At 35.6% G+C, this 14,863-nt stretch overlaps 1 protein-coding gene across 1 annotated transcript in view; it reads right to left on the bottom strand.

The window, feature by feature from the left end:
* The window catches only part of LOC107754288 (CUB and sushi domain-containing protein 3-like), a 70,442-nt gene continuing 55,579 nt past the window's right edge, over positions 1–14,863 (bottom strand). Inside the window, exons 2-4 of the mRNA XM_016570680.1 lie at positions 839–1,012; positions 294–405; positions 1–4 (exon numbers count right to left, since the gene is read on the bottom strand). Coding sequence (XP_016426166.1) covers positions 1–4; positions 294–405; positions 839–1,012 — 290 coding nt within the window. The remainder of the gene's footprint in view (positions 5–293; positions 406–838; positions 1,013–14,863) is intronic.

Here is a 14,863-nt window from a genome sequence, read left to right as displayed (position 1 = left end):
TCACCTGTAAAGGATAGAAGAGTGCATCGAACAAAGGCCAAGTTAGAAAATAGTGCTTAATTTTTTTAGTGCAATTATCCAGGGAGAGTTCTTGGCAGTACTTTCATTTGGCATCATAGTCAAGTTGCTTACAGGCACACCGTAAATTACACTCAACAAAGCGCTTCCTCTATCCTTCCTTGATCAGGTATGTACAGTTTTCTGCATTTTAGTCTCACATTAACCTGATACAGTTATGGTGCAGCTGTTTACTTACAGTTTTATGCAAATCGGACATTATAAACAGCACTCACCTCGTCCTGAAGTTAGCTGGGTGTGGGTGTCCATCATAGAGGGATAAAAAGTCATAGTCCTCCTCCACTGCAAATGACTGAAAGACTATTTGAATTCGGTTGCCCTCCTCTGCTACAATAACCCACGTACAGTTTGCCCCATTCTGATATCCATATGGAAAACCAGGACTTTCAATGGTCCCATTCCTTCCTTTTAATGTTCCACCACATGTATATATGAAACCTGTAAAGCGAAAAGAGAGAAGAGTGTTCACTATGGTCAGCAGTATGACAAAATTATAAACACCACTTACAGTACGTTTTATGAATTCTGGATAACATTTCAACCAACTCAAACCACATTTTCATAAAATAAATACATCATTTTATTAAAAATATGTATTTTTTATATTATAGGAGAGATTGTGTGGAAAGATGGTTTATGTGTGTATTATGTTAATTGTTAAAAGCTTAAAATAAAAGGTAAAATAATAAAATAATTGCAAGTCTGTTGTGATATCTACAAACATTTTATCTGAGTACCTTTTCTGTGCTCATAAAAATACTTGTATAGTCCTCCTCCACTGCAAATGACTGAAAGACTATTTGAATTCGGTTGCCCTCCTCTGCTACAATAACCCACGTACAGTTTGCCCCATTCTGATATCCATATGGAAAACCAGGACTTTCAATGGTCCCATTCCTTCCTTTTAATGTTCCACCACATGTATATATGAAACCTGTAAAGCGAAAAGAGAGAAGAGTGTTCACTATGGTCAGCAGTATGACAAAATTATAAACACCACTTACAGTACGTTTTATGAATTCTGGATAACATTTCAACCAACTCAAACCACATTTTCATAAAATAAATACATCATTTTATAAAAAATATGTATTTTTTATATTATAGGAGAGATTGTGTGGAAAGATGGTTTATGAGCACGGAGATGGTTTATGTGTGTATTATGTTAAAAGCTTAAAATAAAAGGTAAAATAATAAAATAATTGCAAGTCTGTTGTGATATCTACAAAAATTTTATCTGAGTACCTTTTCTGTGCTCATAAAAATACTTGTTAATGAATGTGATCCAAAATTACTGATTTCCACAGCAATGCAGTCCTATTTATCAAAAATATTCACTTTAGTCATCATAATGAATTCCACACAAATATAATAAACTCCGGTTTATGCACAGAATAATTTCAAAGGCAACAAAGACAGCCATCATGCCTTACATTGAGACTCAACAGACAGTTACAATCCCACTCAACATGTCAAAACTGATAGTAAACATTGACGCGAAATCTCATTGGTTCTTGTAAGTCTTGTGACCAATCATGAAAGACCAAGTTTTGAAAATAAAAATGAGTGAACTTGAGTAAACCGGCCCTTTAATTGTACAACTATACAGTTGATTTGAGGGCCCTAGTAAGATTGGCCTGATGATCAATACAGTCTGACATACATTGGATATTCCTGGCAGTTTTATTAGCCATTGTGAAACCATGGCCAGAGATGGGCAGTATTTTAATTAAATGTATTTAAAATACGTATTTAATTACTTTAGAGTATTTTGTCATTTGTATTTTGCTGGGGGAAAAAAATCAAAGGTAATTTATAATTAAATAATTTGAGAGACAGTATTTTGTATTTTAAATATTAAAATACTTAATCAAGTAGGTCATTTTATTCTCAGATAATACAATATCTTTCTTCACCTGTGTTAATAGTACTGCCAACTATAGAATATGATAGTGTTTGTCTAGATGCAAATGAATTATATGACATCCTGTTGGATCCATAGGCGGAATCTTAAAGAGTTAGTTCACCCAAAAATTAAAATTCTGTCATTGATTACTCACCCTCGTGTCGTTCCACTCATGTAAGACCTTCGTTCATCTTCGGAACATATAAATGAAGATATTTTTGATACAATCCGAGAGCTTTCTGTCCCTTTACAGTCAGCCATGCAACTTACACATTCAAGGTCCAGAATGGAAAGACATCATTGAGTAATCCATGTCATTAAGTACATCATTAAGTAATCCAATTTTATGAAGCGAAGTGAGTGCTTTGTTTGCACAAAAAAAACACAATTTACCACTTTATTTACGGAAATATTATCCAAACACATGTGTCATGGTACTCTCGTGAACTCCCACTCATGTGCTTTGTGTTGACGCGTGAGTCTTCTATCGTGTGAACACAACACAAATGCGTTGTGATGCTCTCATGAATGCACAATGCAGATCAATATTTTCATAAAGTTGTAAAAAAAAATTTTGCGCAAACAAAGCACTCACGGTGCTTAATAAAATTGAGGTTAAACCACTGGAGTCACATAAAGAACTTTACCGATGTCTTTCCTACCGTTCTGGGCTTTGAATGTGTAAGTTGCATTGCTGCCTATGGAGGGACAGAAAGCTCTCGGATTTCATCAAAAATATCTTCATTTGTGTTCGGAAGAGGATGAAAGGTCTTACGAGAGTGGAACGACACGAGGGTGACAGTTTTCCATTTTTGGGTGTACTTTCCCTTTAATTACTCCATGGTTCCAACTTCCAACAGGAAACAAAAAAAGAAAAAAAAACAACGAAAGAAGCTGTTTTGGTGCTCAGTGCAAACTGGCTAATTATGTACTAAAATATACTATCAGATATTGCTCACTGAATGTTACTACAGGACAGAAGAAACTACTTGTTTCTATGGACAAAATGAAAATTTTAAAGGGGCTTAATGAAAGAAATTTTAAGTATTAATCGTTCTTTATTGCCAATGTATGTAACAAAACTTTAAAAAATGTAATTTGTAACAAAATACTTTTTAATGTATTTGTGCCTATCTCTTCGAAGAGAACCTGTCTCACAAGCTTTCAGTGGAATTCAATAACATATTGAGTGGAGGAAAGCTTGTTTGTATAATTAAAGCAATCTTCAATTAGAAGCTACAGTCATGAGGCCAATGGAAATTCTGTATTATACACCAAGGCGTTGTTCCTCTGTTGACGGTATTCATTTTGGGATAACTTTACATCATACAATTAAAAAAACAATAATGTTCCCCATAACAAAGAAGGGCATTGTTGGTTAAAATTGAATTAAACTCAATTTTATGATAAAAAAAATAATAAAATAAAATAAATTAAATTAAAAAAGACAACATTGCAGCTTTTATTCTGAATAAAACACTTGATTAACATCTTTTCAGTCACAGAAAACAGCTGTGCACTTGATGTTGCACATGGGAGCAGCTAGGCAATGAATTAGTATCCCTTTGAGCTTTGCAAGTTATAATTTATTGCCACATTGTGAGAGAAATTGATCTGGGTATGTCTCAAATGGACCACCATTTTGCCCTCTCTCACCCACGAATTCAACACAGGAGTGACTCAAGCAACCTAATTCCCTGAAGCCAATCTGATGACTAATGAATCAAGTGAGCCAGTTCTATCATGTATTACAACGCAAAACTTGAGCAGATAACATCTGTTTTGAAGGCAAAGTCTGTCCAGATCTAATCAATGGTGAGCAGTGCAATCATTTGGAATATCTGTGGGAATGTGGCCAAAATGAACCACATTAACCCAGTATTCAGCTCATATCTAAGGTTTTTTCCATCTGTTGGCGTCCATCAGTTTCTAAGTTTTAAGGTAGCAAACATAAATTTATGTGTGCCAGCTCAGAAATTTGAGCACACCGTTTCTCTGTCCCTGGGCTTTGCAGTAGACTGCGATAATCATCACACGTTCACGACATAATGGTGTGAAGAATCTGAGATAAAGGGATAGTTTACCCAACTCATATCTAAGGTTTTTTCCATCTGTTGGCGTCCATCAGTTTCTAAGTTTTAAGGTAGCAAACATAAATTTATGTGTGCCAGCTCAGAAATTTGAGCACACCGTTTCTCTGTCCCTGGGCTTTGCAGTAGACTGCATCAATCATCACACGTTCACGACATAATGGTGTGAAGAATCTGAGATAAAGAGATAGTTTAAAAATTGTTCAATTTGTTCAAAAATTGCCTTCATTTACTCACCCTCATGTTGTTCCAATCCTGTATAAATGTCTTTCTTTCTTGATCACAAAAGAACATATTTTGAAAAATTTTGGAAACCAAAATTGACTTCTGGTAACCATTGACTTCCATAGTACTTTTTTCACCCATACTATGGAAGTCAATGGCTACTAGCAACTGTTTGGTTACCAACAATCTTCAAAATATCTCCTTTTGTGTTCAACCGAAGAAAGAAACTCACACAGGGTTAAAATGACATGAGCATGAGTAAATGATGGCAGAGATATCTTATTATTTTTATCTTATTTTTATTCTTAAATAGATAAAACTAAATAAATAAATAAATAAAAATAGATTTAAAATAATATTATACAATTTATATTTTGTCTGCTCGGTGGACGGACAGATCAAGTAATGGTGATATTGATTCTGCTACAGTTAATTCGAAGATCTAATCTAAATATTTATTATTAATCATAACCAGTTATAATTAGTCATAAATATTTCCCTTTTGAGCTGATTTACTACATTGTTAACCAAACAAATTATTGATTTAGCTTTTGCCATTGCTATTTCTTGTGGATCTTTAGATGCTTCCCAATGTGCATACTTGCACACTATTCTACATTGTTTTTTAGCATAAATAGTCATTAGTGTGTTCACACTGAAATTCCAAAAAGTGTGGAATGTTGGACACTTTATGCACACAACTGTCGCAGCTTTAATTACATACTAGAAGGGGAGGGACTATCAGACTCTGATGTTGGATGACAAAATAACCTTATATAATTCATACATTAGAAGGTTGAGATCATAGTGCATAGAATAAGTACATACCCTGATAGCACATGCACATCACAGAGACGTCTATTTGACATCAGCATTCAGATCAGCAAAACTTATTTTTTAGAGTGTTTGCTCATCTTCAATACTTCTATAGGACGTTTCCTATGAGATGTCAAATAGACGTTTAGAAAATGTCTTTAAGATGTTTATGATTTAGAATATATGTAAAACTGGCATCTTAAAGATGTCTATCAGATGTTTGTACACAGCAGATGCTTTCCAGATGAAGCGATCTTTAACGGACATCTTGCAGACGTATATAATGCATTCATTATATATTTTCACAACTATACAATCTGCTTCCTGCCACCCCTGAATGTTCAGTGGCCCGTCAGTGATTCGGTGTGAAGGGTGGAGGTCCTCCAGGCTCTAATTGCACCATAAGCTGCCATGGGAAATTAGCACCAATGTGGTCACCAAGGAGTGTGAGGAAGAAGCACTCTATCACATACACGTACACAAACACACACACACACACACACACGAACAATGATTAGTTTCGGCAACTCTTAGAGTACAGCAAGGTGACAGACTGTGTCTGTGAGGATGAAAGCCAGTCATATGGTCACTGATGGTCAGTTTTTTTGGGTTGTAGATTTGCTATGACAACATCCATGGGTCTCACTTGTGAAAATGACAAGACAGAAGGGAGATCTAGTAGCCAGCCAAAGCTTCTTTACACAGACTGCAAGGTCCTGATTTACTAAAAGCCAACATAACTAGGAAACTATTTTGCTTGTGCAATCTAACAAAATGTGTAGGCTAAATGTATACATTTACATATATATATATATGTATTTCTCATGCTGAGAAGTAAGGGATAACTTGTCCCGCTATATACAATTAATGGACGAGGCGCAAGCATTCGGAGGGAAGTTCTCTGCCGAGTTCATAGCTGTCTCGAGTTATCCAGAGTTAAATGCCACCTACCAGCCAATCAGAAATTAGAATGTTGTTGTTTCTGCGCAAATTACGTGATCCCGCTGCAAGCACATTCATTACTAGGCAACATGGATACGCACACAAACGGAGTGTAAGTTGGAAGTGCAAGATCCGATGAATGCTGTAACCCCTTCCTATTTTTTATTTTTTTTTCTTGTTTGACTTTTTGATTTTATGATTCCTGGACGAAATCACTTGCCTGTGATCAAAGATATTGAGAGCTGATGTTGGGGAATATAGTCAATTTTTTGCTAAATTATTATTGATGCAGTCAAAAACTCTCCAACTGCTTTGCAACCAGAAGCTTTAACTTAGCTTTGGCTACCTGAAACTAAGGATGGTATAATAGAGATGTTATAACAATTGGTAAATCTGATAAAAGACAGACAAATACATCCAAATAAAATTAATTGTTTTATATATTTCAAAAATACAAATGTATAAAAAATAAACAAATTTGGCACCAAACGAGCCAAATGAACAACAGTACTCAATGTACATACAGTACGCATACAGAAGGATTGCAGAACTTGCCCTGAGCATGTATGTCAAGCTGTGTGTGTGTGCAGTATGTACATTGAGCACAGCTGTTCAGTTGGCTCGTTTGAGGCTAAATTTATTTTTTTATTTTTTATACATTTGTATTTTTTTTTAAATATAAAACGATTTATTTTATTTGGATGAATTTGTCTGTCTTTTATCAGATTTACAAGTTGTTATGATTTCTAATTGTGCTGGTCAATTATGAACAATAGGTTGAATTTAACTGGTAGCATAAACTTGAGAGAATAGGGCAGGGCCGAGGGGCTGCTGCTGCAAATGTTTGTGTGGCTCCTCCCCCTAACAGATGTAATCTCACTCCAAACTTTTGAAATAACTTCAGACGTATAGTATGTACATTGAGCACAGCTGTTCAGTTGGCTCGTTTGAGGCTAAATTTATTTTTTTATTTTTTATACATTTGTATTTTTTTTAAAATATAAAACGATTTATTTTATTTGGATGAATTTGTCTGTCTTTTATCAGATTTACAAGTTGTTATGATTTCTAATTGTGCTGGTCAATTATGAACAATAGGTTGAATTGAACTGGTAGCATAAACTTGAGAGAATAGGGCAGGGCCGAGGGGCTGCTGCTGCAAATGTTTGTGTGGCTCCTACATAAATGTATTTATTTTATTTGGATGAATTTATCTGTTTTATCAGAATTACCAGATGTTATAATTTCTATTTGTGCTGGTCAATTATGAACAATTGGTAAAATTGAACTGCTAGCAAAAACTTGGGTGCTGCAAATATTTGAGTTGCTCCTCCCCTTTGAGTGGCCCCTCCCCTAACAGATGTAATCTCACTCCAAACTTTTGAAATAACTTCAGACTCCTGACATGGTACTAGCCATGCTAAGATTAGCTTAGAGAGTAATGCAGGTTAAAGAGAAGTAAATGCTACCCACAGAGAAATAGTTTTCCATTTATGAGGAAATAAATCTCTAACATTACGAGCGTGTCCCCCTTATGCAAGTCTCCAGAGATGGAAGACAGTTGGAAGATTGTCCAGTTCCCACCGTTACTTAAGTAACAAGATTAATACAGATTTTAGCCCACTCCATCTAATACACAGGCTAAAAGAGCTCAGTATAGCATCTGAGAAGCTGCTGATAAAACAAACTGACATGCCTATAAGGAAAAAAAACCCACCTACTTTAATTAAGATTTACTATTTATCTCTCTTCTCTCCCTTAAGGGGCTAATTAACATGGGGGATAGAGGAGAAGTATAGTAGAGCTGGCTATGTGGACTTAAGGCACCTACACATCTCTAGCAGTACTGAAAAGAAACCACAAGCCTACCTACATTTTCAAGAGATTTTGTTTTCTTCTGCTGTAGTCGAGGTGATCATCAGCTTAGAGGAAAAATCGTTGAATCATCTGACCGCCTCTGCCCATTACGAACATTACGCTTTTCTTTCTTTTTTTTTCTTTTTTTTATACACAGTAAATATATGGCTTGAGGGAATGATCTCAAAAGTTTTTTGGTGATTCATGTTGTAGGGTAGAGACTTGTAAGCTTCTTATAAAGAAGGCGCTAAAATCTTGACTCACATAAACACCATGCAACTTCACTTGAGCCAGTGATCAAAAGGAAATCACTCATACTAATGAAAAGTTTGGCATGTTGTAGGCTTGAGCAGCCTACATATTGCAGAAATTAAACTAAACACATTTTCTTTAATTTCACAAAGATTTAGATGTCCAAATAGAAACATTTGTTCAATATTAATTGTTAGCAATGGTGATAAATGATATACCTTTTTTTATTTGATATTGATAATTCATTTATATTATTTGATATGTTAGGTAAACCATTATCTAACTTGTAATTGTTGGTTGTCTCAAAAAGGACCTCCAAAATCATCACTTTTTGATGCGGACATTTGCTAGCAAACCAGCTACCTTTAACATTATGTTAGTTTTGTGTTCGAAAATAGTTTATTGAACATTTTAATAGGTTTCATTCCCAAAACCACGTGATGTGTGCTGTTTTGGCTTCAAAAAGGAATCACGGCTGGAAAATTAATTGTATTTTGGAATACGTTAGCTGGTTTCTGGCTGGTCCAAGGTAGTCATTAACTGGCCATATAAGCTGGTGCATCAGCTAGAAACAAGTTAACATGTTCCAAAACACCTGGAAGCTATTTTTGTACACATTAGTTGGATTCTAGCTGGTCCAAGCTCATTAGCTGGTCATCTTCGCTGGTAGACCATCTTGGACCAGCAACAAATCAGCTACCAGTTGGTGATTAAGTGGTAGTCCAACAACTAATGACCACCTTGGACCCGCTAGAAAACAGTTAAATTATGTGTGTCCCATACATAGAATTTGTGCTCTGCATTTCACCCATCCCAATGCACACACACAGCAGTGAATATTGAACACACACACCCAGAGCAGTGGGCAGCTATTTGCTGCGGCACCCGGGAAACAAACCGGGAAAAAGCCATTCATTATCTGGTCATTGGTAGACCAACTTGGACCAACAACAAACCAGCTACAAGCTGGTGGTCTAGTGGTAGTCAAACAGCTAATGACCAACTTGGATCAGCTAAAAATCAGTTAAATTAATTGTTTTAAAACCCCTGGAAGCTGTGTTTTGGAACATGTTAGCAGTTTCTACTTTGTCTAAAATGGTCATTCACTTAATCGGGATTGTCCAGAAGGGATGGGACACTGATCTGTACTCTATTTGTAGAAAGACACATTAATAATCTGCTTTTCAAGTGTTTTCCACTTTGTGCTTATTATTACTACCAGACTGCTAATTGCTAATTTTATTGCAAAGATAGAAGCATGTCTTGCTCTTTTCTCAAGCTGTTTGTTGATCCTGACACTATGTAGATGTTCATACTGATTACTGAGGTGTGAGGAGAGGCGGTATGCTCGTCCTCTCATCTTGTCCAGGTTCTGTTGGCAAAGGTTTGCATCTCGCTTTTACCTTGGCAGCTGGCCACTCTTTTCTCTTTTTCTCTGTATTTCATTTGTGCTTCCTCCTGCCACCCCATATTTACAACAAAGCATGGCGCCACCTGGGTCAGCATTTCCACAACACATCTTTCTTACCCCTGACAATGCAGCTGAGTAGTCTGGCAAGACTGTGGCTTTAAAAAAGGAAGGAAAAAGAAAGCTCAAGCTCATTTTACCTAAGCTCAAGCCAATACTCCTCTTAAACAAGACCCATCGGTACCATTTTGTTACCATTTTGCCTTAATTCCTTTTGAAAGCATTTAGGAGTTTCTGCAGTCAACCGGAATGACAACTGAATGTGTACAAGTACAACAGTGTTGGGATTGATTCTATTTAAATTCAGACAGTTCAGTTGATGGACTTTTTACAAGAGTTTTTAGCTTTTGTTGGAAAAATCTCCCAGAACAGGATAAAGATTTTCAATAGAACTGTAAAACGTATCTTGTAGTAAATGAAAACCGAGTTGCTCAATGGGCAAATTACATAGCATTTAGGAAGCGTTGCATTCACACTGCAAATCTGTATAAACGAGTGAAAAAGAACATTATTATCCTTAAAATAAATAAATAAATAAAATGGTTTATGGAAAACAAACAAAACTAAAACTAGAATAACAGAGAAAATTGCCTGGTTTTTGAACATCAGTATATTGTCAGAAAGCACTAGTCAGGAATGTTTGAAGATGAAAAACAGCAATCAACATTTCCATTTTTCTACATAACATTTTGCACACTGAACTTCACTGATGACAGAACAATAATAAACCAGCATGCATCAAAGTACCGCAACTCGATCAAATTAGAGCACATGAGTCATGTTGTAAAAACAACCAAAATATCGTTTAGGTCATAAAAACACCCGCAAACTAAATATCTGATGCTATGAACCATTGTTCTCTGATGCAGCTGAAACTGACACCAAACCTTAGTGCATCTGGTTTTGTTTTATAAGAGAGTGGGAGAAAAAAAAAGTTTAAATTAAACTATACTAAATACAATATAAAAAATACTACTACTACTAATAATAAACTAAAAACTAGACTGAAATTGAACTTATTTTTAAAATCCATATTATTTACAAGTTGAACTTTAATCACACATGCAATGGCTATATGCTTTTTATTTTAAAAACAACATAACGCAGACCTTAATCAACAAGCAAGTCTAATTTTGCTAAACTGCCACAGGTCTTCAAATGCCAGATTATTATTGAACCTCGAAGAAAGCTTTTCTACAGATAAATTAGATTTCTAAAGGAAGTGAGGCTTTCCCTTTAATGAATTATTAAACTGCATTCCCCAATGACAAAGTCTTCTTAAAAGGAAAGGTCAGATAAAAGGAATATTTTATTCCCATTCCTTGCTTCTAATTCTCAGCAGACCTGAAACAATTGCACCTATCAGAATGAGTGAGAATATTCCCCATCCAAAGATACTTAAAAAAAAAAAAAGATTCACAGAATCAGAGATATTACGGCCACTTCTATAAATCAAGTCAGCTGTCCATGTACCTAGAAAGCATTTTAGACATTAAATGCACATACAAAGTCTGTCTCCAATAACCTTTTTTTTTTTGGTTTCATGTTAAATGTCATTTGCACTATTGCTAATGATTTGAGCTGCACAAAGTATTGATTGCATTCAAATATAAAAACTGTAGGCAGCAGATTATGCTGCATAAAAGGTGTGTTTGTTTTACTCAGTATTCACGCATGCATATTGTTGTGCTTAAAATACTGGCTTCTTAACTGGCTATGCTATTCATGGAAGGGGTATTATCAGTGTATATCATATAAAGTGGTGAACATCAAGCACACTAGAGTTTGAGGCATTTCTATAATCCTGTATAAAAAGAACCCAGTGACAACTTTAAATGTCTATAAAGGTCTATAAAATAAACTAAAACAATGTCTAGATCCATCATCACCTCTTGTGGTTCCATTTAACTGTGGTTCAAGTTATTTGAGGACTGAATCCACCAGACAAATCAAACGCATCCCTTCTAGCAACCAAAACAACAACACTGAAGTATTCACTCCTGACCTGAAGGTGTTGCTTTTTCACATCCCTTCTTTATATATGATAGGGCTACCGGAATATGTCTACTATGAAGGTGTTTATTAGATTTCAGAGTAAGGTATATCTGCGACTTATGGTTTGTACCTAGCTGACATTCAGATTTCATGGGAGCAGTGTCCTCAGTGGATGGGGGCATGCTGTCTTCTTAATGCTCTACTAATATGACAGCAGTATCCTCAAGGTAGGACCTGAAGATCCATCCTTCTTCAGGTCCTACCTTGAGGATACTGCTGTCATATTAGTAGAGCATTAAGAAGACAGCATGCCACAATTGCCACAATGAAACCACAATTTCAAATGTGGTTTGAAAGGGAAATGTGCATGAAATGTACACAGCTGTTTTTGTACCAGCTTGTATCTCTTGGTTCATCAGTCCCTACATAAAATTAAAATAATAATAATAATAATAAAACTGGGTTCCTTTCAATTAAATAGTTGGAATGTGAACTGAACTGTCCACACCCCACAGGAAGTTCAATTGAATTTACACTAAGAGGAATTTACGGAGAAAGCGCATGTAACACATTCTTGGAAATGAAATGTTCTTCCACCCATAACCCACATAATTTGAAAGTGCAGTCACATTCAGCGTTGTTCTGCAAAATTTGACAGATGAAATCCAGTTATTTCAATAGAAATCCACTAGATCAGAAGTTTTGTGAGAGGGTGAAAAAGATCCCCATGTAGATTTTGCTCATGTTGATCAAGTTCATGATCATGCGAATTCGCCACACTGACCAACAGAAAACTACTGAAAGTCACTTTGGTGTGAGTTGTACTTCATTTGACAATGAACATTTTTTGCCCGCAAAACTTTTCCTAAATTTCACTAATGTGATCAAACCTTAAGACCGATAAACCTTCAAACTTTTCAAAACTTAACGGAGCAAAATCATTTCAAAGACATTCAGCTTGTTTTGACACATTGTTTTTCTGTAACTAATATTAACTAAAATTACACAGATTTTTTTTTCTTCACTTTTTTCTACTTCTACCTTATACATTTAAATATAAATTGCAAGTTTGCATCATGTTTTACCAGCTCAATTCAAATTCAATTTAAATTCAGGAATTTAATTAGAATTTAAAAAGGATCAATTTAATCAATGCAATTCTGAATAGAGTACAACCATTAGTAAATCACAGTGAGTCCCATTGTCTTTTTTAGTACCCATAGTGTAATTTTTGGCCTCTGACTGTATTCATTAAGCATCACTGATGCTAGGCCCTTGTCATCGCTGCTCATCCCCCTCTTGCACTGTCACACAATCTATACTGACACATGTCACTGAGAGACAAAGTGAGCCTGTTTACCAATGTATAGAATGTGTTTAACCCCTGCTGCCTTGCACAAACAGACCATTTCTTCAGGCTGTATGAGTGAGACGGAGAGCAAGAAGCCGAGAACGATGACAAAAGAGCTCCGTCAGAGAGCCTGTTGTTAGCATGAACGGAAAATGGCAGGGAAGACGAGACGAAGAAGAACTGATCAAACTGTCAACACAGGCCAGATAACGCTATGGGAACGCGGTGGCAAGGTGGTGTGAAAAATGACATGACCGTCACCGTGAGAGGTCGTACATCATGTCTGTCTGGTAGACCGAGCTTTGTTTGTTGAGTGATAATTGTTAGGATTAAGCGTCTACTGTCACACGAATTAAGAGTGAAGACACAGTGGGTCACACATTTACAGCATAACATTATTCACAATGATGGCTTAAATCATGCATGTAATATGCATTTTGATTGGATCCATTACCAAACCATAATACAAAACAAAAGCTTTAAGATTACAGTGCATGGCACTAGAGTTTGACAACATTAAGCAGCATTTTTTAGAAGACTGAATAAAGCATTTCAGTAATTAGAAAATTTACTTAGAAGTTATGGTCTCAATCTTTTGGTCTTTTCTCATGTAGGGCCCTGTGAAAATAGGGTTATTTTTCACAAATTTTGCTTTATTTTTTTCTCATATTCTGTATTTTTCTCGAATTTTCTTCATAAAACTGTCTAATCAAATGAAGTTGCACACATTCTAATCACATATTTATTCAAACTGAAATATAACAATTTATAATTAAATTAATAAATTATGAAGAAAACCTTGTATTAATAAATAAATTGACAGAGTTTCACAGCATACTCTAAAACAGTATTACTATTGAATATTACATTTTACTATACATTTCTGTAGTACTTTCAGCAAATACAGTTTGCTGAAAGTACAGTATGGATTTATACAGTATGGACAATACGTTCAAAACTAATCTTTTATTTTGGTTCTGAATACTTTTCAGTTTGAGTGTGTTTTAGAAATGAAATGCTCATGACCTGAACTCTAACACCACCTCCAGACAAGGAGTTTGCACTTTAATAATCGTGCTTTGCATCATGGAAATCACATGACCCTACACATTTATCTGCTAATTAAAATATTTAATCACTGATAGCACACTCTTATTCTGCAGGATAGGTCTGATGTTGCAGTGAGACAGGATGCATCAATACAAGGGAGCCTAGTGACTTTCCAATACACTGCATATATGTGTGTGTGTGTGTGTGTGTTGTGCTGGGTGATGAGGATTAATTAAAGGGGCATCGGTTACATGTCGGGTCGTCTTTGGCGGAGCTGATCGATCCTGATGGCTCCTCAGTCCTCTAATAACCCAGGCAAAGCCCTCCAGCTGTCTCCCATGCACACACAAATCCACACCAAACACCCTCTGCACCTGCCTTAATCAGCCTGCTCGCAGTCACACTCTCATCACGCTGTCTGTCTGACTGTCTCGCTCACACACACACAAACACAAACACACACTCTCTGTCACAGGGTAGTGGCTGACACTAGCTCATTAGTAAAGGTAGGCTTTGTAATGATCACTAACCTAATCCTACACAACTTGTCTTCTGTGATAGAGAAAACAGTCCTGTCTGGGATCAAATGATTATGAAAAATGGGGAAAAAAGCTACTCATTTTATGCTACGCTAAAAGACTACAAAGCAGGATTTCTTCAGACTCAAGATTTTGGTATTTTATATTTATTTGATGCTATATACTGTTATTGTTATACAAAATAGAACAATACAGTTGCATAACTGTTATATAGATAATACAAATATTTGCTGTAAATTCAATATAATATAATATAATATAATATAATAATATTTAAATTTTAAATAAACAAAT

The sequence above is a fragment of the Sinocyclocheilus rhinocerous genome, unplaced genomic scaffold (genome assembly GCF_001515625.1).
Source record: "Sinocyclocheilus rhinocerous isolate Xijiao unplaced genomic scaffold, SAMN03320098_v1.1 scaffold262, whole genome shotgun sequence".
Taxonomy (NCBI): Eukaryota; Metazoa; Chordata; class Actinopteri; order Cypriniformes; family Cyprinidae; genus Sinocyclocheilus; species Sinocyclocheilus rhinocerous.
Note: the sequence above shows the minus strand (reverse complement) of the source record. Positions and strands in the feature narration are given on the sequence as shown.